The sequence below is a fragment of the Phasianus colchicus genome, chromosome 5, assembly GCF_987193195.1.
Source record: "Phasianus colchicus chromosome 5, bPhaCol1.hap1.1, whole genome shotgun sequence".
NCBI lineage: Eukaryota > Metazoa > Chordata > Aves > Galliformes > Phasianidae > Phasianus > Phasianus colchicus.
In genome coordinates, this window is record NC_143440.1 from 45,437,532 (window position 1) to 45,463,773 (window position 26,242).

General features: G+C 40.7%; 2 protein-coding genes across 4 annotated transcripts in view; one reads left to right on the forward strand and one right to left on the reverse strand.

Moving 5' to 3' along the window:
* Positions 1-6,249, forward strand: part of DGLUCY (D-glutamate cyclase) — a 40,423-nt gene extending 34,174 nt beyond the window's left edge. For both annotated transcript variants that reach the window (XM_090141508.1, XM_031593095.2), the window contains exons 12-13: positions 1,479-1,630; positions 5,414-6,249. In XM_090141508.1, coding sequence (XP_089997634.1) covers positions 1,479-1,630; positions 5,414-5,557 — 296 coding nt within the window. In that variant the 3' untranslated portion in view covers positions 5,558-6,249. The remainder of the gene's footprint in view (positions 1-1,478; positions 1,631-5,413) is intronic.
* Positions 6,250-6,501: 252 nt separating this feature from the next.
* GPR68 (G protein-coupled receptor 68) lies at positions 6,502-26,007 on the reverse strand. Of its 2 annotated transcripts, XM_031593094.2 has the most exons (4): positions 25,831-26,007; positions 24,951-25,089; positions 12,373-12,509; positions 6,502-10,692 (listed from the first exon to the last, which is right to left on the reverse strand). In XM_031593094.2, exon 4 carries the CDS (start codon positions 10,574-10,576, stop codon positions 9,476-9,478), a length of 1,101 nt encoding a protein of 366 aa, XP_031448954.2. In that variant the 5' UTR covers positions 10,577-10,692; positions 12,373-12,509; positions 24,951-25,089; positions 25,831-26,007; the 3' UTR covers positions 6,502-9,475. The 2 variants fall into 2 exon arrangements, with proteins under 2 accessions (XP_031448954.2, XP_089997635.1); XM_090141509.1 differs by lacking the exon at positions 12,373-12,509.
* Between the last annotated feature and the right edge of the window lie 235 nt (positions 26,008-26,242).

A 26,242-nucleotide genomic window follows, 5' to 3' on the forward strand; every position in this document is an offset into this window, starting at 1 on the left:
TGACTGAAAATTGAGGATGCTCAGTCAAAAGTGCATTTAATTGGAAACAATTGGGCAAGCCCTCAATATTCTTGAGAAATCACACTTAAATGAAATAACAGGGAAGAGTGATCTGAGAATTCTTTATAAAACATCTGTGCGTATATGACTTTTTGGTAAAACTGATGACCCTCTGTGGGTGTGACCAAATCAGTGACAGGCCCAAATCAGCTGTATTGCTCTTACACGAGGAGATAAATTTTTTCGGCAGCCATGCTTATGCACATCTTAATGTACAACAGAAGTTGGAGGTTGAAGCTTAAAACTCTCTCCTAACGTAACATCCGAACAAGTATTACATAAATTCTTTTCTGAAGAGACATGTTCAGGAAGGATGGTGTATGAACTGAATGGTCCATATTGTACTTGAGCTCAGGTTTCTAACTGGAGTTGGAACACCTGTGTTTCCAACGTTGCTGAGACTAGAACAGCAATTTTAGAGGGGAGAAATGGTGATAATTTTATCTACTTCTTATTGCTTAATGTACATGTCAAACGTGCATGGCTGCTGGGGAAGTCCTTATGATTTTTACCTTGAAAGCAATTGTCACACCCAGATCCTAAAAGCGAGTAAGGGGAATGTTCAGACATTAGGGAGGATGCACTGAAACATGCACTGCATCCTCAGTGCATCACTACATGCACTGAAACAACCTCCACAGTTTTTAAAAATCTGGCTGTTCTGCATCTCGGGTGGAGGTGTCAGAGAGAACTTCTCACAGCAAGTTTCAAATCTAACATTCTCCAGTGCAGCCCCACCAAAGGAGCTGTCAAACAAGGCTGTGTGGACTGATTTAATCGCAGCATGCAGACAGTTTGTGGATGTTAACTAGATTTGAAAGAATGTCTTTTTGCACACAACATTTAAACAAAAGACATATCAAGACACAGACAACTATCAGTTCCACCAGACCTTTTTACATCATAAAACTGCTGAATTCTTTAATCAGATGTCATCTGTGACTCTCTAGAATGGTGCAGCATTTCACTAAGAAATCTGACTTCAGTGAAAATCTGCATGGTTTTACTTCATTGAAAATCATCTGCTTCTGTATTGTTAAAAGCAAAAGACACCGAGCTGTAACACTGTTCCTCAAAAGTTCATGAATTTCACATAAACCAAACAGAATTGTTTTATAGACCAGGCCCAAGTGAGTTTTCGTTTTGTTGGAAGACAAACCAGAGAGAAAGCTAGGGGAAAACTTGCAGAAATTCAGTCTGAAATACTAATGAAAACATTTTAACATCTTATCTAATTGTATGTTTCTAAAATATATTTTCCAAATTATTGTCAATAGTTAATTCACATCCCAGTTCTGTTAAAGTGTTGCCGTGGGACTCTAATGACTTCTGGGGCTTAGGTATGTTTACAATAACTGTTGTTTAATGTACTGTTACTTTTAACAGTTTGGTTTCATGGTGTTTCCTTTGATTTGCAGGCGTCTCTAATTGGGGAGGCTATGCCATTGCTTGTGCTCTGTATATTCTCAGCACCTGTGAAATACATGATCGCTATCTGAGGAGAGCTGTCGGGTTTTCACGGTCACCAAAGAAGACAGTCTGGCTGTCGGCACTTCCATCAGTTACAAAGGTAAATTCCAGAGGGCCAGGGAGCTGGGACTCGTTTGTGAGCAAATGGAATCAGCTATCAGCCACCAAAATCCTGCCCAGTCATTGCTTTTCTTTTCTTGTCTTCCCACAATTCCTGGCCAACTCTCTTCCACACCATGGTTAGAATATTCAGTAAAGAATTCAAGGCAGTATGAACATCAAAAGCCTCAGAAGTGAATTTTCTGCGTTGTAACTTCAAGCATAAAACCATTCTGCAATATCCAGCATAGATGCTGTCTGCAGCACTGAAGTATTTTTGCTAAGATGACAATGTGTTTCACCTGAAATTCCAACAAGGTTTTTTAGAGTAGGTCGTACTTTAGTTTGTTGCTGTTTTGATTGTTCGTTGAAAGGATATAAAAGTGAAACTGATCCCAACTTTCAGCTTAGCTGTATTTGCTATCCTTTGACTTTTAACAAAGCATAAGGCAGCTCTAACATTAGATTAAGTATTTTTCGTGCTATGTTTTTTCCATTTACATCTCCTCATTTTCCCCTCAAGTTAACGTATCCCAAATCTACTGTGATCAAATTTCCTGGTAATAGATATTGCAATTAAATGGGATATTGTATACAGGAAATTCTTCTTGCTTTTAGTTTACAGTGCTGTGCAGCTGGCAATATTGATAATAATCCAATAATGAGCTGTTGAAAATTCAGCACAAACTCTATTGAGATAAAATTAATGGAAGCAGTTTTGTCGGAAGAAAGAAAATGACAGATTTTTCTGACAAGAGGAGATTGTATCTTTAATTATAAATCATGCAACAGTAAACAGTGCAGAAGACTTCCTGAGCCTGAACACATTATTGTTCACCTACTCCATTAGTACAAAAAAAAAAAATCAGACCATTTACAGCTGCTCTCTTCCCAGTAGTTTCTTTTAATGCTGCACGAATTCCCCTAGTAGGATAAAAATTACCACTCTACCACCTCAACATTAATATTTGTGTACTTGCCTAAGCACCAAGCTACCTTCTTATAATATTTCATCCAGAGACCATAACTAAATGAAGATGACTTCCTCAGAATGTGTGTTATTTCTCTCCAGCCTCATAGAATTCCAAAGACTTGGAAAAGTCCTTAAAGATCAAGTCCAACCACAACTTAACCATACTACCATAACTCTAACAACCCTCCACTAAATCACATCCCTCATGTTAAAGCAACATCACAACTGCACTGCAACAGAACTCAGAACCTCAGTGCTCTGTATTCCCACTCAACTGAATACAAAAATTATTCTAAATTATTCTTTACATATATTTTACTAAGAGATACAGAGAAGCATTTGTTGATTGCTGAGAACTTTATCAGCTGGAAACATCTTGACTGATGCAGTTTTACTTACCTTCCACAACTGTGGAGTTGAGTCACAGCTGAGTCAGTTCATGATGCTGGTTTGATTTTTTATATTCTTAGGGCTTTTCTGAGATGAATGCAGGGAAAGATGTTAAAACTTACAGATACAAGTAAATCTAATGCTGAATATCCTCAGCCAACTCTGTGTTTTCTTGCAGCTCACAACCAGGTTATGTTAAGCAGCTGTTCTGCTACTGAACTCATTATTAATGTAAGACAAGAACTGTATAGTACTTCTTTCAGAGTTGTGATCTGCATGATCATGAGCAATATATAAAGGTGTCATTTGTTTTAGTGTTCTTTATCAGTTTTTTCATTCACAAGTGAGTTTTTCCATGACTTAAATACAAATTACCAAGTTCTTTTTCTATGAATTTGGTGGGTTTGGATTTCATTGGGGTGCTTTTTTTTATTTTTGGTTACCTCACTCCCAACATAAACATTTACTAATCAGAGAACTGTGAGTAAACTGCAGCATTTTACAGACCACACTGCATGTTGTGTATGTCTCTTACAAGTTTAACAATAACATTTCCTGATAGAGTACTATATCAAGCATAGTTATATAATGTAAAGTAAGCAAGACCGTTTCCCCCATGTAAGCAGGTCAAAGAGCTTGTAAATGTGTAGGAGAAACAATTTGCAATTACAATGAAATTTTGCTTATCCACTTCAGAGGTCTCTTTTGTGACATGAGAGTGATATAACAGCTGAATTATTTCTGTACGGCTTACAGGTCTTCGTGGAAGGAAACAACCATTTAATGTGAGAACATTAGATATTTTAACATTACACATTTTTGGTCATTTGTATTTATTCAGGATATAAATGACATTCCTAATGTTATTGTGTGGGAATATCTAATAAGAAGTATTTCAACCTATCGAACTGTCTGCCAAGGACAGGGGTAGGGCTTTGTTTGGTAGTAACAATTTCCCTCACACCAGAGTCTCACACAGATGGAATTAAAACCAACCAGAAAAGGCATTCATAGAAAAAATAGGCATTCTCAAGGAATAAGATATATACATATGCATATATATGAGACTACATTGAAGTATTATGTAAGTCACTAGGGAGTGGGATGGAAGGAAGCTAAGATGTGATTAGGCTATTTATTCTCCTTAGATTTTTTTATTTAAAATTAGAGGAATACTTTATCTTTACAGGAGATGCTAAGATGGTATATAAGGTTTTAATGGGCACATCTCATGTCAAATGAAAAGCAGAGTAGCAGGAATAACTATTTTTGTATATCTCCAAAATTCTCAAAGATTACTGAAACAACAGACAATTTACGCACCGCTGTCTTAAAGGGCTTCTTATGATAACATCAGCTAACTGAACATGTATGCACAAGTAACCTGTATAGTCCCCAAGGAAGGAAGACATACGCAGTCACATTACCTGCTTTTTTGTCAGTGTTCCCTGTGATTGCAATTGAATCCCCTTCATTGAAATTCAACAGGAAGTTCAAAACTTGCCAATGGTGAGGTCTCAAAGTTTTAAGATTCTGGGAAATTTCACAGAAACGATAATCTAGAGAGAAGGGGAAGGATCTCTTCACTACTGCTGCTAATGAAGTTGTGGCTTTTCAGAAGAAGTTTTGGGAGTGGGCAGAACTGCAAGATGTGAGGCCGCTCGCAACTGTTGCAATGACACTGCTGATAGAAGTAGTGTTTTTTTAGGGCTGATTTCATCCCTTCTTTTCATCCCGTGATGCTAACTTACCCATAGGTCACTATCAAGGATTTTGTTCCCTCTGTGTACTTTTATCAGCTCAGTTTGGAACACGCTTCGTATCTGCTTACATTACTGTTAAGCAAGAAAATAACTGTTACAAACACAAAATAGAGTCACAGTTCTAAACATAGCAAGTAAAACGTTATTTCAAAGAATTCCAGGAAAGAGCAACTTCAGGGTATTTCTTCTCCCCAGCCCTTTCTTAAGGGCCCAGAATTCTCAAAATCAATAGAAAAGGAGGTCAGGATGCAAAAGGCACGTTGGCACCACCCAGTATGCAGGAAAGGAGAGTGATCACGCAGCCTGCTCAAGTTCTGCCTGTAAGCTCTTTCCCTGACATACCTGTTTCCTCCTCAGTACTTCTGGTTTAAAGATGCCCCTGTGGCTTGCTGCTCAGTGAATGCTGCAGAAGGTGGTTCGGGTGGAGGTTTCTCTGATTCTTACTTGTGCAATATAGGAACTGCAGAGTAGGTAGAAAGAATTCACATTTCTGAATTGACACTCTCATGCTCCTTGAAGGAATGTAGAAAAGAAAAATGGTGTCTGCAAAATAAATCCAGCAGTTGAGGTCAGAGTCTTCCCTGGGTTTAAAATAAAGGCCTCAACGTTTTTGCCTGATGTGGGATTTTAATTGTATTGCATTCATTTCTCTTTTAAGGAAGAAAAGCTTCTGAAAGCACTTGTGCAACTTGAGGTCCGCAGTGGAGTATCTGCCAGCCTGGAAATGGAGGTGGACGCGCTGCCCTTCTACAACACCCATTCAACCATGATTGAAAAACTGCTGCAAGAGGTGCAGCACTGACTGCTCCCTGCTGATTTCTACATCAGGAGAGGATCCTAAGTCATTTCTTTATGTCCTAGGCTCTTTAAAGGTAAAAAAGGACCAGAAAAAGATGAGTCTGTGTCTCTTAAGTCTCCTTCATCTCTGGTGTCTTGCCAAAATTGTCTTTACCAAATTTCTGTGAAATGGGAAGGAGCTATCATGATGATTCAGTCTACCTTTCTTTCATGTGATTTTATAATGGATATTAAAAGATATTACACACTAAGTGGTGATCTGGCGTTTACGAAGAAATCTTCTCATTAAAATGAAATACAATTGCATTGCTGTTCCTGTTTTACTAACCTCATAACTGCAACAGGAAGTAAGTCTTGTAGCAACTTGGATTTAAAAATACCCTATGGTGGGGAGAACAGCTGCAGTGGAGTGTTCAAAACAAAACAAAAACCTGCAAGTGTTACAGCAGTAAAAAATGTTAAATACAGGTTTTTTGTACACTTCTTCCTTTAGCCCCTCTAGTACCATCTTCTCATGCTGGTGGGTCAGTGGTGGAAATGTGATGAGGTGAGTAGAGGGTTTTAATGAGAGTAAGGGCAGCCTTGCTGTGTAAGGGGAAGGCTGTACTGATCGCCTCCTTTATGTTACAAGTTTACCATTTGTAAATTTTGTCCCTTTCTGCATAATACAGAAATACTGCAAATATTTTACTCTTAACAGCAGGATACCATAAAGGAGTTAAATATATAGTGATAAAATATTCATGCTTAGAAATTAAAATACAATCAGAAATTAAAGAACTTTTGCATTCAGTTTAAAACAGAATTGTGTAAATAAGCATTTAGATCAATTCCAGTTATAAAAATACAGCTCTCAACTAGACTGTTTGAAGAGCAACTAACATGCATCTTTAAAGCCTACAAACACTGAAGCAGCACGTGACAAACAGTTGTGCCTCATGCCTGGCTTACGTCATTTAAAGTTGTGCTGTTACTTCAACTCTAGGTAAGTGCCTCTGCTGAAGACCTGACAGATGTCAGCCCTCCCAGCAGACAGCACAGGCTGTGCTTTACACTGCACACACAGACACCGATGCTTAACCTGTCATAAAAAGATGATAGTGGTACAAAATGAGAGTACTGAGCTATTGTGCTTCAGCAGGATCAGGATGGTGGTTCTGTTTAGCCACTGCTATTTCCAAAGGACAGGGGTACTTCAGCAGGTAGCAACATCCTCTATCTACTTCTATGTTCCTCCTCTTATGTAAGACAAGCACATAGCTCTTTGAGAATGAGAAAATTCAGTTTGTACCACAAACACCAGCATTCATTTTCTGAGCTCCCCGAAGATACACAGCCCTTCAAGGCTCACAGCGGCTGAACATGTACAAGAGAAAGAAACCTTAATGCCAGAATGCTGATACACATTCAGATTTGCTCCCAGTGGTCACTTTATGGCACATAACATTAACTTTGTCCAAGGAACATTGATTTAATGAACTTTCACTCTTTTCTTTCTAACTATAAGCTTTAACAGGTCTTGCTAAGAAATAGACAACGTGTGTGTGTTTTTGAAATCCCTTCTCCTCCGCCATCCCAAGCCCCATATTCATTCCAATGCTAGTGTGCAGCTTATCTCCAGCAACCCTCACTCTCATCCTTGTTCAGGATGAAATAGAAGGGCTCTGAGGGTTATGTTCCTCCCGTGGTGGTTACAGTTCCACAGCCTAAGCTGAGCTATTACAATACAGAAAGAATCAGAATGTAGATCAGTACTGACATCATGACCAGGGAAACCAAAACCAAACCAAGAGCCCTCCCCTCCTGGCCTGGTCAGCAGGTTAGATGCTACAACTTCAGCAGAACGCCAGGCCGTCACACAAGTTTCCATCTGATTTTAAACCACAGCAGCTGACCAGAAGTGGACCACAACAAAGTACCGACTCAAGCAAGCCTTAAACTGTTCGGTGATAATTGCATGTAATAGGGCACGCTCTGCATTCCAGCTAGTTTAAACAACATGGGCAGCCATAAAGAAGTAAAGCACAAACAAACAGCAAAACAAATTTTTATCTTAGAACAAACCATGTGTGTGCCTTGCAGCATGTCAGGTCACGGGAGTCTGAGTGCTGGAGCTCCTCTTAGCAACACACAAGCACGGACTGCAGCAGCCAGGAGCCCCTGCTTCCAACCAGCTGGCACAGACAGCAGGGACTAGAGGAAACATTCACAGAAAGCAAAGCTAAACAGCATTGATAGTAAGAAGAAAAGTGCATGTCATAAGGTAATTAATCCAGCATGGAGAGTGGTCTAAGTATAAAGAAATGTAAAAGAATTAAACAAACCAAATATTAATCTAAGCAAACCTAATCTCCTCCTGGGAGTAGGGACATGAATCCCTTCTGCAACAGCAGGGAGGAGAGGAGTTGTAGTCTCATGAATACAATCTGTCAACAAATACAGGAAGAGAATAATAAAAACATTATTTATTAAACATATCTCCTAATTACTTTTAATATTGCACTTCCAGTGTGGTTTCCAGAAAATTCTTAGAACATATTACCTTTTAAAAACCAATAACAAAACCATGTACCTGAGAAACTCAATGTAGAAGGCCTTTCTAGGCCTTCCTCAAAAAATAATTTTGAAATTAAATATATGTATACCTATATATATATATACACACACACACATGCTGCTACAGTTTGTCAACTCCAGGCTGCAGAAACAGAGAGGTGCTCAAAGAAAGGCTGAAACCAGAGGAGAAGTGAAAGGATAAGGCAATATTCGTGGTGTAACAGCTGCAGATACCAGAAAGCACGGTGAGGTCACCAAGAAGAAACAAGACTCACATTCTTTAATAATGAATATAAAAAAACCCAAAACAATAAAAAATAGTGGAGTTGATTCTATAAACAACTAATACAGAGCACAACAACCCCATCTGTAACTACCCATCTGGTTGTTCCTGTATCTTGTTTCCATCTAACCCAAAAAGCAACAGAGATGACTCATACATCACATTTCTGATATTACATTTACTCAATAATGAGCACACCTTAGCTCTTGTATCTACCGGTAAAAACAGAGTTTAAGCAGAATCTACTTAAGAGTTCCATTGACAAATATATTGTATTTAATTGCCTGCAAGGTCTGTGCTGCACAAGACACACAAATTTGTAAGGATGCAATCAAAATCTTAGCAAGGTCTGGTAGAATTTAAGTGCAAATAAATTCACCTTTAAACACAGTGACTCAGAGAAACGCATGAGATAAAGGTGCCTCATGTACTATGAACCTCCTGTTCTTTTCCAAATCAACAGCTTGAATTATTTATCCTCATGTGAGCCAAGAGATCCTATACCTCTGGAAGTCAATAGAAGCGTTATGAGGAGATTCATCAGTCAATGCAGAAATCGAAGTTCTCATCTGATTCTGAGTTCCTGTGCCTGTTGTCCCAGAACATTCCACATTACTTCATTAGCTGTTTTAGCAGGTCGGCTCTTGCAATGGTTCTGCTCACTTTGAAACTTGCTGGAGGGGTCATTTCAGAGAGTTACTGTTATCTGCAGAAATGCATTTTTTTTCCTTTCAAAATTAATTTTGGTGACATATAATTTGTTCTGCCTCCAACCTGTTGAACAGCTTGTGGAGATTTTTTTCACCAGCTGCTACAGAGGCAAACAGCAAGGAAAGGTGATTTCAACAGAACCACATCATGAGTGTGGTTTTTCAGCCATGCCAGTTGACTGGTTTGGAGTGGTATCAAAATGACAGCAGATGTGATTTTGCCTAAGGTCCAGGCACCTCCAGAGACTACCTCACTGTACTGCTCTGCTAAAAGACCTTTGGGATGTAAAACAGCTGTAATACACAGACAAATCCAGTGGATACACACAGTTATACAAGGAAGATTTTACATGAGTGCCCTTTTTGATGAACGCTATAGATGGCCTGCTCTAGTTGAGGAAGAGTCCTTTGTTCCAGTATCACCCTGTGATTCTTCTAACAACCTTGGCTGATGCTCATGTTGTGGCCTGCTGGGAGTTTCTGGAGCATTCAGCTGATAGGATTCCTTTGTCTCAGTCCTCAGACATCCTAAATGCCTTAAGCAAGAGTCTCGCATCTTGACAAAGTTCAGGTAAGTGCTTTCGCTGGAAAAACAGTACAGTACTGGGTCGGCAATGCAGTTAAAGGTAGTCAGCAGGAGAGAAGTATGGTAAATGTTAAATATCTTGCCAGCAAATGAGCAGTTGCTCTCAAACACACTGCGAATTACAAGTAGGATGTGGTATGGTCCAAAGCAAACTAAAAAAATGAAGACAGTGCTCGAAACCAAACGTTTAATTTGGAGTTTCTTCTTCTTCTGAGTGCCGTGACTTCTGTGGACAACTCGTAAAATGCCACAGTAAGAGAAGGCGAGCAGAAAGAAGGGGAAAAGGAAGCCAGCAGAGAAGCGGTAGTAATTGATACTGTGCTCCCATTCTTTGATGGGGTAATGCTCGAAGCACACCACATGGCTCTCGGCATCCATACTGATCTCCCCATGCACAAAGACAAACGAGCACGTCACTATTTCTTTGGTCCAAATAATGGCACTCACGATCATAGCAGCCTTCATTGTCCGAAACTGATGAAACCGAAAAGGGTGCACCACTGCCAGATAGCGGTCAATGGAGATGCAGCAGAGGAAGCCCACACTGATATAGATATTCTCGTACAAGAGGATGCCACAGATTTTGCACAGCAGTTCATCGTAGGTCCAATTGTCATGCTGTAAAACATACTGGATCCAGAAAGGCAAAGAAAATATGTAAAACAGGTCTGCTATGGTCAAATTGCAAAGGTAGATACCCAACTCATTTTTAGCCTTGATCTGTAAGTACCCATAGTATAGTGACAGGCAGTTAGCTGGGAATCCTATGATAAATACAAATATGTACACCACGGGGGATAATGTCTGGTGAATATTATGATCAATAATGCACTTTTCAGTTGCATTCTCTGTGAAATTCAACATCTTCTGCCTCTCAACGTACACCATTAATCAGTGTCCCAAATGAATAGATGTAGAACTTAATTTCATCCAGTTTGATGTATCACTTTTCATCCACAAAAACCTCAGGTTGAAGAGATGCCTTGCCACAGGATGTTAGTAACCTGGTGGTAAAACATACGAAAACCTTGAGGAGGAATATCATTATCAAACGATCAGTTTTCAGTGAGATGCCTTTTCTAAATTGTCTTACAGTGTTTAACAGAAGATAAAGCATGTTTGGGAAATCATGATTTGTATCAGTAAGCCCTGGGAGGGTGTTCTGTCAAAGAATTCCAAAGCGATTTACAAGCAGTTGTCACCTTAGCTTTACGAGTATTTAAATGGTGAAGAAATGTCATCTCCATTTTGCAGATGAGGCAGAAAAGCAGTAATCTGATCTGATCAAAATGGAACAATTCCTCTGGCAGAACAGCAGTCCTCTAAGACTTCCTTAGAGGATGCAGGGTGAGCAAAACCATTGCTTTCTTAATTTCCATTTCTGAAATTTCCCTTTAGATACAAAATATCATGGTATATGCAGCTCAACCCATCAGGATGATGAGAGTGGAATTTTTAGCAGCTGCTTTTACAGTTAAGTATAAACACGGTCCTGAAAGCGAGCTGTCTGTAGGAAAGACACCATAAAAATCTGTCTTAATGCATCAGCCCTACAGAATATGCCATTACTGGTTCCTTATCTGCCACAGGCTCTGAAAACCAAACATTATCTGTATGTTTGATCTTTTCATTTTATCAGCGCTGAAAACGAATGCAATTATTTTCACCTGAAGAATCTTTTGTGATCCACACACAGACTCATGCAGATCCTTTCCACATTATGCCATTACTGTTTAATGCATTTTTAAAAACCAACTGTTGACAACAGTCATTTGGTTTGGTCAAGATAAGTGTTCAGCCTTCAGCCTATCCGCTGTGATTAAACCCCAGACTAAATGAAGTATCATTTTCATCCTTCTATCACCTCACACGATGTGTTCATTCACTTTGGCACAAGTGCTCAAGACTGTGCCCCAGGTTTAGGGGGATGTGTGTTTTGTGTGATGACATAAACCAGTGGGATTCATTCTTTTAACCACTGCCAGAAAATACACAGCTGTCATGGACACTTGGGTGAGGTTAGCAACTTGTATACTCTTTACAAAACTTCAGTTAATATGGATTGAAAAGCAGACTGCATTGTCAGGAACAGAGAAAAGTCCTTGCTGTTTGTTTCCCATTTACAATACATACCTGCATTTTTGTAATCATCATCTGTTCTCTGTGGGAACAAACAATTTTTTCCAAGGTAATCCTTATGAAAACGTGACCATGGTACTGTAAAATTACTGTGATTGGCAGCATTTGAGGATGTTACTATAGAATAAATTCTTCTGTGAGTGTTGTAGTTTTTTGTTTTGTTTGTTTGTATTAGGTTTTGTTTTTTAAAATAATCGTGGGCTTCAGTTTCAAAGAAATTGAAAAGAAAATCACTTCCTTAAGGCTGACAGGACTGACCAAACCTGAAAAGATGTACAGCATTCAGCCTCAGTCACTGTACCATAGTCCCACTGAAATCACAATGAACTTAAGGACAGACTTCTTCCTCTTTTTCTTGCCAACAAAAAGAATATCAGCCCTGGATTCCTGGAGTCTCAGGTAGCTTCAACCACAACGTGAAGGCCAGGTTAAGTTCCTCTCCCTTGAACTTCAAACTGCATTGTTCATCGCTATCTGCCTTAGCGCAGCACAGTGTGAGCTCTGCTCCCCTTGTTCTCATACAGACACCTCAGGGATGCACCTACCTCAGAATCACCCCCTCCTCCACAGATGGCACAAGTGTTACTGCAGCTCTACCAGGCACAGCAGCAGAAATGTGAGCCAGCCACAGATCGTTCTGGCTTAGCTTGATGTTTGCTCCAAGAGATTGCCATAACCCTCCCTGCAGAATAGCAATGATAATGCGACCATTATTACACACATGCAGCAGAAAGCAATGAAGTTACATGCAGATTTCCCAAAGCACTGCTACTTAGGGAGCATCCTCTCTTTTCTGACACCATTCCATGCATCCCGTGTCTCAGTGGCTGCATGACTGCTGTGTGACTTCTTCACCTACAGGAGATCTGGCTTCATGCCTGCAAGCACAATGCACAGAACCAGGTTTGACAACCTTACTTTTCCCCTCACCTTTTTCAATCCAGGGCTCCAGGACAAGTGCAGTTGTATTTGACACTGTATTTAATACAATTTATGTTCAATAATTTGGTGATTTTGACATGTAAGAGTTTGTCTGAGCAGACGATGGACATACAACATACAGTGAAAAGTGCCTAAACATCTGCAGGTCCCTCATTTAATCTAACAACTAGAAGCATCCAGTCAGTGCCCAGCTCCTGCTAATAGGGCCAACTTACAGTAAGTTGAAAGCTGTCAATAATTTTCAAAAGGCAAAACTGTCTTTATACATTCATAGTTCTTGAGCTCGGTTTTGTTCTGCGTTACCCTGTAAGCCAATATGGGCCACAGGATGAGAAAAAGCAGATATACTCTGCACTGTTGCACTGTTGCACTGTTGCACTGTTGTTTGCTGTTGTTTCTTTTTTTTCTGAAAATGCTTCTTTTTCTGAAAGAATTCAAAATGTTTTTATTAAATTACATTTATGTCACGAAGAATGTGATTGTAAAATTCATATCTGTTCAGCTTAGAAGTCTTGCCAGAACTGCAGAAAGTGAAAAACACAAAAAAAAGTCTCATTGATACGATATTGTCCTAATATAATACACACTTCTGATTACAGTGATGTTTCCTGCTCCTGGAGGAAGTGCTGCAGCGTGCTGCAGGAAGAGAAAGCTGCCTGTTACGTAAACAGAAGTCCAGATTCTTGTTTGCACAATAGCTGTTTTATGCTGCTCTCTGGAAGAAGAAAGCTTGGAAAATTCCTCCCTTGTTTCAGCCTCCACAGCATGCAGGCTCTGGGACACTGCTGTGCCTTTTGACCAGTGACCAAATGAGAAATGCAGTTTCCCTTTCCCCATTTTCCCCCTTAGTCCAAGTACGTTAACACAGCTCTGTACTGGCCAGGGAATGGAACTGCAAGTTTTCTCAAGACTGATACCAAAACACTGTGATTATGACACTCATCAGATGGTTCAGAAGAGTGATCTTTGAAGACCATGCTGTTACTAAGAATATAATACACAATACCTTACAAGCTCCCTAAATGATGGGAAACTCAAGGAAAGATGATGCCGGGTATAGGAAAGAGGAGACAAATAGTCCTGTATTACTTACTAAGCTAGCTTGGGTAGTGGGAGAAAAATAAAAAAGTTGCTCTGAGAAAAACATCTGGGGTGCAGATAATCATTAAGCTGAGAGCAGCTATGGCTGGGAACACACAGGCATTCCATTTAGACAACTTCAATATGGAAATAGTGCAGCTGTGTTGTTTTGTTTTTAAGAGCTTAGTTTATATAACACCTTCGGTATCACAGGTCTACAGACATTTCCCAGCAAGACTTATCTCTTTCTTATGCCCACCCTTTTTCAGTGTTACCTATCTAAGCCCAACTCTTGGAAAGAAATATCTAGATGAGCTCCAAACATTTCTCTTGTTTCTAGGTAAAGAAGCCAACAATCTCAGGGCTTTAGACAGCTTAACTTTTTCTCAGTCAAAGTAAGCCAACTTTCATTACTCACTGGACAATTCAAAAGCAGGTTTTTTTTTTTTCCCCAAGTCCTTTTGTATCCTGTTGACAAAGCCATGATTCCCGTCCCACACCATGAGCTCATAGAACAACTCACATTTGGCAATAGCCAAGGAATGAGCCCAAGGCCACCGGCACCAACAGCCCGTTCAGCTCTGACTGAGTAATACTGTGGAGACTGGGTGTTTTTTCTCAGTTCCAGTGAACATTTCCTACAATTTTCTCATAAGAAATCTGATACAATTAGACCTACACATTTTCGCGGTGACAAATGGAACTATACATCAAAGGACTTCTTTGTACATGTTTGCAAAAGATGAGCACACAGCTTGTCTCATCTGCAAAAGCACTTGTTACCATGAATGGGGAGGATAATGTGGTTGCGTGCCTTCATGTCATAGTAGATCTCTTGCTGTCCCTCCACCTGTCACACATCACAAACAGACCTGAGTCACTCGACCTTCATAGCAGCTCTTGGACCACACTGCACAAAATCTGAGATTTGGTTCAGATCATTATCTGGATAAACATTAGCCTTTAGACTCCCACATCAAATGGGCAGAAGTCAGCTGGCCCACACCTGAGGGTTTGTGGCATGAGGTGGGGTGATTGTAAGAGCTCCAGTAGCAAAGCTGCTGCACGGCAGGAAAATGGCAAAGCTTACTAAATGTTCCTTCCACAAAACATAACCATGCTTTTAGGGCTATTTTAACAGAAGTTTTCTGCCCCTTCCCACATCCTCCACATATAAGGAAGAGCTCACATTGTAATGGGGTGATGATCTGGTAGAGAGAGGAGAAAGAAGGACCAACCATTCCTTCGTATCTCCTTTCTTTCTGAAATCTATTATTGTATCTCACTACTTGAGATAGCAAATACACTTAGAGAAAATCCCCCTAAAATTGTAGAACAAAGTGAAAATTGGGGGCATGACTAAGGATGACTATAAGGAAGTGGCACGACAATGCTTGGATTAAACCAGAGGAATTATGTAAAAGGGTCACAAGTGGAAAGAGCCATGAAAGGCAATAAAGGATGTTTCTGTGCTTCATTGGATAGAAAATCCAATTCATACTGGAATATTCAAATTCCTTCTTCCACAAAAAAAAAAAAAAAAAAGAAGGGAAAAGAAATCCAAGCACATGAGGCAGAAGCAGAAATTATAGATCTAAGCACAACTGAAATATTTGCTGTTATTTCTTATTTCAGAAGCAAATCTTCAGAAGCAAAATTGTGACAAGATCTTACGGCCCCTAAGAGTGTGAAACACACTGCAACAGAAAGCACACAGAAATTTTGTCAAACATTTATGGGAAGAGCAGTTGGCTGCAAGGAGTTTTGTTTCTGCTTTCTACTGGTTTTGTTGCAATCAGGCAATCTTTGCTATATTTTCATTCCTTTTTTTTTTTTTTCAGACTTTTTTTCAGGGTTTTTTGTTTGTTTGTTTGTTTGTTTTGCAATAGAAGTACAAACTCTACATGTCCCTCTATTTGCAAGAAAGTCACGTCAGGGCATACAGTACATGAAGGACTGTATCTTTTTAAGCCCAAGAAACCATCTCACATAAATTTCCCACATTTTCTCCTTACATTAAATTCATTTCTAAACTTCACTTAGGTCTTTGCACAACTTGTTAACGTGTGAGGGGACAGCTTTTCCAGCAGGAATGTCTTCCTGCAACAGTAACTATTCCTCTAAGCATTTGTTTCAGTGGGAGGAAACCAGAGGAGTATTCTAATAATTACAAATCACTTTACTTTTGTTGTTATTGTATGACAGTAAGTCTATTGTTAAAACAGGAAGCCAGCAACATTTTTTCAGAACCCACATAAACAAAAGACCAATTAGTCACCAATGTCCAATTCTTCCTAGCACAGCCATGCAATTATTCACAACATTGGGTAAATCACTCAACTGCTCGAACTTTGATATCTTGGGAATTTGTCTCAACTTCTTAATTTCTGTTTATCATCAAGCTTCTCCAATGTCTGAAGTAAGGCAGTTGCATTTCATCTCTAAAACTTCTGATCTGAACCACAGTCGTGGTGTAGTTCAGGGCTTCATGCCTGTAAATGTCAGTAGGAACTGATAATGCAGATTTGAGTAGCAGCTTCATGTCAAAATCCTTTATTTGTAAACCCTTCCTTTTTCTTACAGTGAACTCAATGCTTGATGAAAGCATTAGATTGGACATCAAACATGCGTGACGTTTTTTTAATATAGTATTCCATTACAAAAATGTAAAATGTTATGGCATGAAGTGGGTATGCCCAAACATTGCAACACATTAGCAAATGCAAATGTTTGCTCCTTGTTCCTCTGGTCGTTAGTCACATCCTCCTCTATCTCTAACTTCGCCACCTCACACATTCTCCTCCTGGAGAACATTTTAATGGCTTCATTTGCTGCCTTACAGTGTATCAGGTGTATCACTAAATGTTCTATGAAACAGCTGAAATGTGTGACCTGTGAAGCCTAGTGTAAGCACTATGGGCGGATTGATGCAAGGCAGCTAGAAGCCAATAGTCCCTGTATATTAGAAAATGAATTAACTAAAATATTTTAATGACCTCAAAAATTAGTTCTAATACTCATTTCCCAATAGCAATGACATGGTGATGTAGTATAATCTTGCCAGTGCCCTGGCTCACAGATCATAAGGCTTAGTAAGAAATATCTAAATCACTATAGACAATAAGCCTATGCGTTCTGCATTCAACTTAATTCATAAGCCAAACAAATGTTCAATTAAGCAGGGAGCTACTTAGAAGGAACAGAACTGAGTACTTCTGAACAGTTGTGAGGGAGCCAAAGTATCATCAGCAGAAATTCATGGCAACACAGCACCCCAGATGCTACTCTGGGAAAGGTCACAGGGATGGACTTGTTGAAACACAACATTCACATTCCTGGAAAACAACAATATTTCAGAAAAAAAAAATCCCAGAACACCCGAGCAGATTATCAGCCTAACCTAACCTTTGTTCTTTTGATTAGAACACTGAGTATTCCTCTTAAATGATGTGCAAACTGCATGGAGATATGAGATATTACATACTATATCTGAAATGAGAAGTCATTAACAAAGCAAATGCTACCTTACAGCAGAAAACTAGGAAGGATAAAGGGATTGCTGTGATCATATATTGTCAACAACATATTTTTGTAAAAATACAAGAAAAAAAGCAAATTATCCTGGGATGTGCAGGAGCTATGGGCGCTACCTCTCTATCCTAAGCATTGTTGCAAGGCATTACGGAGCTGCTGGTTGTGGTTGGGGAAATGCAGGGGGATGGTCACTGGTCTAGGACTGTTTAGTCTAAAGAAGACCGTAATCAGGGCAAACAGCAAAAAATCTTCCAACATGTTAAAGAATGTCACAAAGAAGAAAGCGTGCTCTTGTGAAAACCTGAATGAAAAACTGGGTTAAACACTGCTAAAAACTTTCCACTGACAAAGGTAAGTGGGGCAGCACTGGGACAGATGATGCATGGGATGGAGGTCTTCAAGTTGGAGATCTCAAAGTCTGGCAAACATCCTGAGGATGGTTCAGCCGACGTCTCTTGAAGACAAAGAAATGTTTGAAGAACTTTCAGACCCTCCATTCCAGTCTCTGTTATTGCTCAGTGACATGACACAATTCACCCTTTTCCTTGAGACGCACAGCAGAATGAAAACAAATTGTACAAACCTGACATGACGTAAAATCATTTCCACAAAACAATTTTTTTTTTAAACAACTCATTTTCAATTTTTTTTTTTTTTTTTTTTTGAGAAATGTTTTTCGTTTTGGATTTTTCTCCCAAAAAATTTAAGCTATACAGAAGTGAAACATACGTGATTTCACACATTCAAAAAACAATTAAAAGGTATGTGTTCTGCTGCTGGAACATTTCATTTCATGTTTTTACACCTTTGGAGGCCTGCACATGTAAAGGACAAATAGGGGTAAGGAAGGCAGAAGGGACAACAGACTGTCACATATCTGACACCGGTTCATCTTCTTTCTCTAGGTTTGGGGACTTTTTTTACCAAATATAAGACCCAAACAACTGGCTGAGCACAGGGAAGTGCTGAAAAGAAACTACATTTTGGAAAATCCCTATTTATGGTAATAAGAAGTTCACACAGTGTGTATTTTTGGTCAAGCAGACCTACTAAAAACAGGGCGATGAATCACACAACAGGAATTAGTCATGCCACAGTTGCCTCAAGGAGCTGGCTCATAGCTTATAAAAATGACCCTCATCTGCCCCCTCCTTCCTGCTGCTAAAGAGCAGCCAGGTGGGTGACGTGGCCACCAGCATCTCAGCACTGAGCTGGCTCCTGCTCACAGAACATCTCCCTGGGGCTCCTGCATGGCTCACTCGAGTCCACAACCGGGAGTGGAAGAGCACTCCCCATCACACCACTTCCTGCAGAAACCTTTTCTCTTTCTGTTCCTCAGCTTCAAACCTTCCTTTTGCCCCAGCCAATAGCCAGCTCAGCCTCTCTCTCCTACACATCTCCTCAGCACAGAGCCCTAACTGCCAACCTGCCTGTGCTTTACAAGAAGGTGGCAAACAGGTTATGAGCAACTGCAGGCAGTAGGGCGGCCAATAGCCCTGAATCGGTGTGCTGATCCTTGCTTAAATGAGGAGGCAAAAGCCAACCCTGAGTTAAGTCTTAAGGATTAGGAGACATACACAAGTCACAATCAACATGTAGAAGTATCAGTAAGCAATGAGAACTGGAACAACAGTAGTGTAGGCTTGGGACTGAGAAGTAGGAACTTCTTTCTTCTGAAGTAAATGGGTTCTGATTCATTTTACCTTCTACAGCCTAGGAGAAAATCCCCTAACTCTTCTGACTCATTTTCCCTGACTGTATCCCTATCCCTGCTGAGGCTACAGTCGCTCTGACACCAGGATTGACGTGTCAGCAGCTTGCTCTCTGTACACATGTACTATCAAGGAAAGGGAGAGGGTGCCAGCAACATGTAAGTAGTCCCACTATTGAGCCTCCCCAGCATCACGCACTGGCTACAGGGGAAAACTTGCTACAGGGGAAAACTAAGTTAGAGACCAAATTCCCTTTCTGCTGACATCTTTTATAATGCCACTGCCTCCAGACAGAAGAAGTTATAATTAAACCTAAATATCAAACAGAACTATCTCATTAACAGAAAGAAATTTGGAAAGCTAATCCCATTTTCAGCAACCAAACATTCATCCGTGCAATTGCTCTCCTCCTTCACTTTTCACTCAGGGGCAGCACTGATTTGCCAGCACTGCTGAAATGCAGTGACTTGGACCAGCGATGATCAATGTTTGACTAATAATGTTTGGCAAATAGCAAAGGCTGTCTGAGAGAAAAATGTGACTTGCCAGGTCTGGCTGAAAGGTGGTTGGAGCCTTGCTGCGTCTAAAGAGATTGAACAGATCTCCTGTCAACGTTTTCATTGTTCCACACATCAGCAAATAATGATACATTCAATAAAGTCATCTCTCTTTTAAATTCTATTTTCTGCATTTATGATTCAGTATGTGATTCATTTTGTACAGCAATAGTTTTAAGACAAGGGAAAGTGAGAAGCCATTTACAGTATTTGGAAATTTTTCCCTCCCTTCCCTCATTTTTCTTTAACTTTATTCTCATTCTTCTGTTTGGATTTATTTTAATCAGAGACAAAATTCGTCACAGGATATGAGCCCATTCAATTCAAGCACCTAGCATTGCATGCACTCTTGCTACTTAAGAACTGGAATAATTCCTCTGTGCCTTTGTACCGTGCTTGTTTTTATGGCTTACACTGGTTCCATTGTGTTTTGGATGTTTCTGTTCTCAGTCCAGCTGTAACCTAGCACACCATCCACCCTTCCCTGCACTGCTCCTTAGTCATGCTCATTTCCCCTTGACTGTTCTGTATTTCTTGCTTGGATCTTACTTGGTTTGGGGGTTGGGGTAAGAGGGTGGCACGCCTACATCTGTGTGTGTCTTCTAATAGCCCCCACACAGCCTGGAGAGATTTAACTCTTCTAGCTACCCTTTTGCACTGCCTTTAACTAAGCTTCCCTCTTTTTTTTTTTTTTTTTTTGTGTCTTCCTGGAAATCAGCCTAGTTTCCAGATGATCCAAGTCAATATCCTCACATAAGGTTTGTTCTGCAATGTTAATTCTCACACTTCTGATGATTTTGTAGAAGCAGTGTGCCTTGGAGAAGATTTCTTTCTGTGCTCCTCCCCTCATCACTCTCACTCCCCAGATGACCAGTGAAAACTTCAGCTTTTTTTTTTTTTTTTTTTTTTTTAATTTGAAGATACAGATTTCCAGTACCCCAGTCGCCAATGGATGTATTACACTAAACAAAGCGCTGGCATCTGTATCTGCAGGCTTCCTTATGTTTTAATTTCCTGAGTTTTCATTTCCTCAATTCCCTTAATTTTCATGTAAAAAACTCTTTTTAGTACTCGCATGATTTTAAGCACTTGTTCCTTGCTTTCATTAAGATGTAAACAAAGCCTGGGCTTCTATTCAATTCCATTACTCCTGAGCATCCCTATTTTGTCATGTGCACAAACCCTTCCTCCCTTCTCTATTTTCTGTCATACCTTGACACTGCCCCTCCATACCCCATGTGGACTTGCACGGGTGCAGGAAGCGTTTCCCAGCACTGTGCTGCTGAATCCCTGTGCTACAGCACCCAGCCCAACAGCTTAAATTTTGTTTCCAGCCTCTCTCCATCACACCATTGGATGACAGTAGGACCCACATATCTGTGGCCACCTGTCCTCCCCCGTGTCAGAGCCATAAGCTTTGCCACCTTTCTCCTGGAAGGCAAATCACAGCATCCTCCCTGAAGTCACCAAATCAACCATCCATGTGCTCGAAATTTGACTCTCATATGGTCTTCTCATAAGGAAAATGGTGAGAAACAACCTGTCCACAGTAATGGTGGGTAATCTGGGTAAAAGAGCTTCAATTAAAAAAATTGAGAAAATAGTTAAGGAATCATGGCGTTATAGAAATGGAAAAATTCTATAGCATCAGAGAAGCAACCTACAGTAAAAGTAACAACCTTGCTTTAAACCATTCTCACTACCCAACATTCATCTAACCAGGGAAAGGGGAGAGAATCAAGTGTTGTAACAAGGGAATTCTGATGTGTTATTGGGTAGGAGAAGGAAAGCTGCTCCAGAAGAAGTGGGATTCCAGAGTTGCTCAGAAACCCAGGTCCTGCTCCGATGTGGAGGTGTGGGATTAGCCCTAAAACTTGGACATAACTTCAAATTCCAAATAATAATGTTATGCTATAATAGACTAAGGCATCTTAGTTTAAGTTTTCTACTCTACCAAACAATTCCTATGTTGAAAGCTACGTCCAATCACTTTTTAAATGTAGAGTGTAAAACAGACATATCCTCAAACTAGGAATGTGCAGAGGCACCACAAAATCATTATCTTTCAGAGTGAAAATTCGCCCTCTCCCCTTCACAGATGAAAGATAAAATATTGCATTTTATTCAGGAATCATTAAAGCAATGTAAGTTTGCTAGTTTGATTGCATTTGCTTTTGCAACTCAGTTCTTGATTTTCCCCTCCTCTGTTAGCCATCTAAACCTCCTCCAAAGCTTTTACATCTTTACTGTCAGTCAGTAACAAATGATGTGAGAGAAAGAAAAAAGGAAAATTTTATCCTATGAAAGCTCATAGGATAAAGCAGCAGTGCTGATGATAAACTGAATGTTTGGACTCATCCTGCTGCAATTCTCAAGGGGAGAATGTTAGGAGGATCTCTTGTGGAGCTCCAGGAGCAGCAGCAGGGCCTTCTCCGTTCTCCTCCAAAGCAGAGCTCCCATTTGCCTCTGGCAGTGACAAATCTCTGCTTACCCAACCCCAGGATCCAGAGCCACAACAACACAGCTGGAAAGGAATTTGTCACCGTGCAAACAATTTCTGGCAGGAGGGCTCCACAGGGAGGCATAGAATCCTCTATACTTCCAGGTGAGCACATTGCTCCACCTTTCTCAAACAGAGCACTCTGAGCCTCCTATTTGGTCTTTTTTCTGTTCAGACACAGCAGCCAAAGTTTCAGGTGAAGTGACAAACCAGTCCTGTCTTTGCTGCCTAGTGGATTAACAGAGTTCATGCACAGCTCCTAGTGAGGAGGGAATTTCACTGGATGCATCCCTCAGAGGACAAACTGTAATGTTGTCCTTAGTTGCTGCCAATTACTGAAACCTTTACTGAAAATCATTGGCCAGTTTCTTCTAAACATTAGAACTGCTCTGTGCCTTTTCAAACCCAAGTGCCATCAGCTGTCGGGGACAGCAGCTCTGCAAATGCTTCAGCTGGCAGAGAAATTCATAACAACTGCTACAAGCCACTCAAAATAATCCTTACAGGAAAAACAACTCTCTTAGAGGAAGCATTCTGCTAATTGTAAGGTAATCAGCCTCACAAGGCTGCACATCTGCACTTATATTTCCACAGTTCTTCACTTAACAATAATTAGTAAAGTTGTACGAATGCCCTCTGAGTCCCAAGTAGTGTTCCAGTCACTGCGCTGATAAGAGCAGTAGGCAGCAATAGAGCCCCAGCAAAACACAAACACGTCCTGGGGTTAGATCTGGCATAAATGGCAAGGAAAAATTTTTCTTCTCCATGAGCTGTTCATATAGATGTCCAGGAAGCAGCATCATCTGGTCAACTGAGTGACAGCATCCACAGCACTGCTTAGGAGCAAAGCTGACACTGCTGCCTACACCTGTGCACACTTCATCCCATGTGACTCTGCTCCAGCACTGCTAAGAAGCTCACAGCTTTCTTGGCCTCCGGCATGTTTGCTAGTTTCTCACTAGCAGGCTCACAGGATGGGATGGCAACTAGTATGATGACAGCTCCATACACTGGCTCAGCTGGGATGCATTAATCCCACTGGTCTCTACTTTCTCCCCATTTTCCTTCTCTCTTTTATCACTGTCCGGGACCCAGACCCAGATCCCAGAAGGAATGCAGTCGCTTTTTCTTCACCAGCCACAAAGTGAATTAAATAAGCCCTACTGCAAATGCCAAGTAAGATGAGTTCTTTTACTGAGAGACTGGAGTCATCACAGCTTTCTTCATTTAAAACTGTGATATTCAAATTCCAATGCTGTGATGCAGACATCATCACCTCCCAGCAGTACCCACCATCACAGAACAAAACATTGGTCTGATTCGATAAAGCCAACACTTTCTCACGGTGTTCTATCCTAAGGCTCCTAGAACTTTGGGGATTTACCTTCTGTTTTACTGTCTAAATGACAGCTTCATGCACCAAAAAAGATCAGCTGAGAAGAGCTACCTTCTGTCTCTTCCTTCTTTTAACAGAAAGAGCTTACAGTTGCGTGCAAAGAAGAGGAGAACAGCAAAATACTGGTAACAACATGGGAAGGTAAGAAGGGTAGGGCTGAGGACAGTGCACTTTTTGTCTTCTCAGAAAAGGAAGACAGGATTGTGCTACAACGCAGGGGGCTGACTGACTGCTTAGTGGCTTCTTGACTACCAAATGTAAAAGAAGAAGTGGTCAGATGTCATACTCTGCTGGAGCCAATGTGAATACAGGATGTCAGCATGGAAAAAGTCACACTAGGGGCTGAATAACTGACTGCTCAGAATGTCCTGTAATGCTCACACAGATGGTGTCACGTCTTATGAGCCTGTGTGTAGCCATTTTTCCTCATCTCACTGTTACATTTCCTGAAAGTTTTAGTAATATCTGCATGTGTTCTGAGCAGAAAAGAACAGTACGAGGCTGAATATCTTTCTAAACTCTTTATTTCTCAACTCCCCACCTCCACCTCCTGCAAATTTGGAAGCAGATCTCTCAGTGATTTCAGTGATTTGCTTTCCTTCTTGCTGTTCAGAGACTGTCAAGAACCAGAAAAACAGACAGCTTTCAGAGGCAACCTACAATAAGGAATGTCTTTAATCCTACTTAAAAACAAAAATCTATCAAAAATGAGTCTGCTGGGATTGATTTCATCTCTCTAAAACTTCACATTCCAAGTTTCCCAAGCTGGGCTCTGAGTGGCAGCAGAAAAAGTGGCTTACTGTTTGGAAAGTACGTCAGAAACATACTTTTGAGATACAAGGACAAACGTACATAGCTGTACACAGAACACCTACACAGCAAGGTATGTGGTTTAGCTGTTTCCTGCAGCTAGACACAACTTCTGGTTTGGATCCTCAGGGGAAATAAATTACTTAAATTCCTAATTACTCACTTAAAGTAGTTTGTATCTAGACATCTGACACATACTTACTAACTGATTTGAAAATGACCAGTGGAGTTTATCTACCCTCTATTCCTCTGAAAACAGGAGACAGATTCTTAGTTTATCTTAACTATTCCTCTTCATTAATATAACATCAATACAAGCTCTCCTTGCACTTATCTGAAAGTCCAAAAAGTTTACCTAGAACAGCTTCTACTCCAGTGGGAACCTGACAGGGAAATTTAGTTTGAAGTTGTGAATTTTTGGACATGACACTTCAGTTGAGTCCTTGGACTGCCTCATTGTTTTGCTTTGCTTCACTTCTAACAACCTCGCCAAAAACCTGTTCAGTCACTATTCTAGGAGTCACAACTTAGTATAACAAATGATGGAAAAGTAATTTGCTTTAAGAATGAATAGGTGAAAAATGAAACTCACCTGTGAGCAGAGTTTATGCAAAGATGCTTTTCCTGCAGTGTGAAGAGCACAAATGTTCCTTTCTCCCTTCTCCCAGCTTCTGCTAAGGCTGTTGGAGGCTGTCCTCCTCCCAGCTGGGAGCACAGCTGTCGGTGAAACACTGTCGGGAGGGAGGAGGAGATTATGCTTCATCTCCTCTGCTCTTTATGGTACAACTGTGAAGAAGTCGAATCAGCCCAGCCCAGCCCTCTCCTCCCTCACCCACTCATTCATAAATAAAAGAGATGACAGTGCCAAAGGCAGACGCTAAATGCAGAGATGACAACACATGCAGAGCAGCGCTCACACCCCTACCTACTGTCACAGGCACAGCACTACCATCGCAGCAGCTGGTGCAAAGCCCAGAGGCTGCCGAACACACACAGATGTTGCCTTGTGCAGACTGTTTACTATCGCAAAGTACACAGAGCATTACAAAGTACACTGAGCCTCAGTGCCGTTATTAGTGTTATTTACAGTAAGTTCCTCGATCTGTCCAGCCCTTTATGATGTCCAAATTCAGAGCTGATCTGTGCATGAGGAGCTGCAGCTTTGAACGTGCAAGAGCAGGGGCTGGGAGGTGCTTCTCCTTCCTCCTTCACACAGAGAGGAGGACTGAGGCATAAACAAATTAAGGCATGTTCAAGGGTGTTCAAGAAGATCACAGCACATCCAGGAGCCAACCTGCTGCTAACTCACACTACCGCTCTTGTTTCTGCACCAGAGAAAGCTGCACCACAGAACGTATATTAACCTGTTCATCATTCAACTTGAAATGCACTGTTTTAATAGAAATAGAGATGAATTAAAACACTGAATCTGGAAACAAAAGCTTCAGGTTGGGAGCTGACACAGTACTCACCTGGCGCTGTGTGCTGCTGGAGGGAAATCAGTGGCTCAGAGCAGTGCCCCTCTGCTCACTATGTGGGGTGACAGCGCCCTGCAGGGAGCCAGGGACTGCAGCCCTGGAAAGAGGAGCCTTGTGCTGGGTCCTCCAAATGTTCTCTATTTCCATGCTGGTGGAATACACAGAGGAATATAAGGAATATAAATGTTTAAAAAAAAAAAAGGAAAAAACAGAGAGAGGATACAATGACATTTACACAGCTTGGAAATGCTCCAGAAGTACCCGTGGCTAACGTCAGAACCAGCATCAAAAATAACTCCTCGCTGCAAACACGCACAGGGCTCTTCAAGGTACGAAAGACTACCAGATGGCAGAAGGCTTCCTCTGCCAAGGCCTCCGACAGCTAAAATCATCTGCAGGGTTAAGG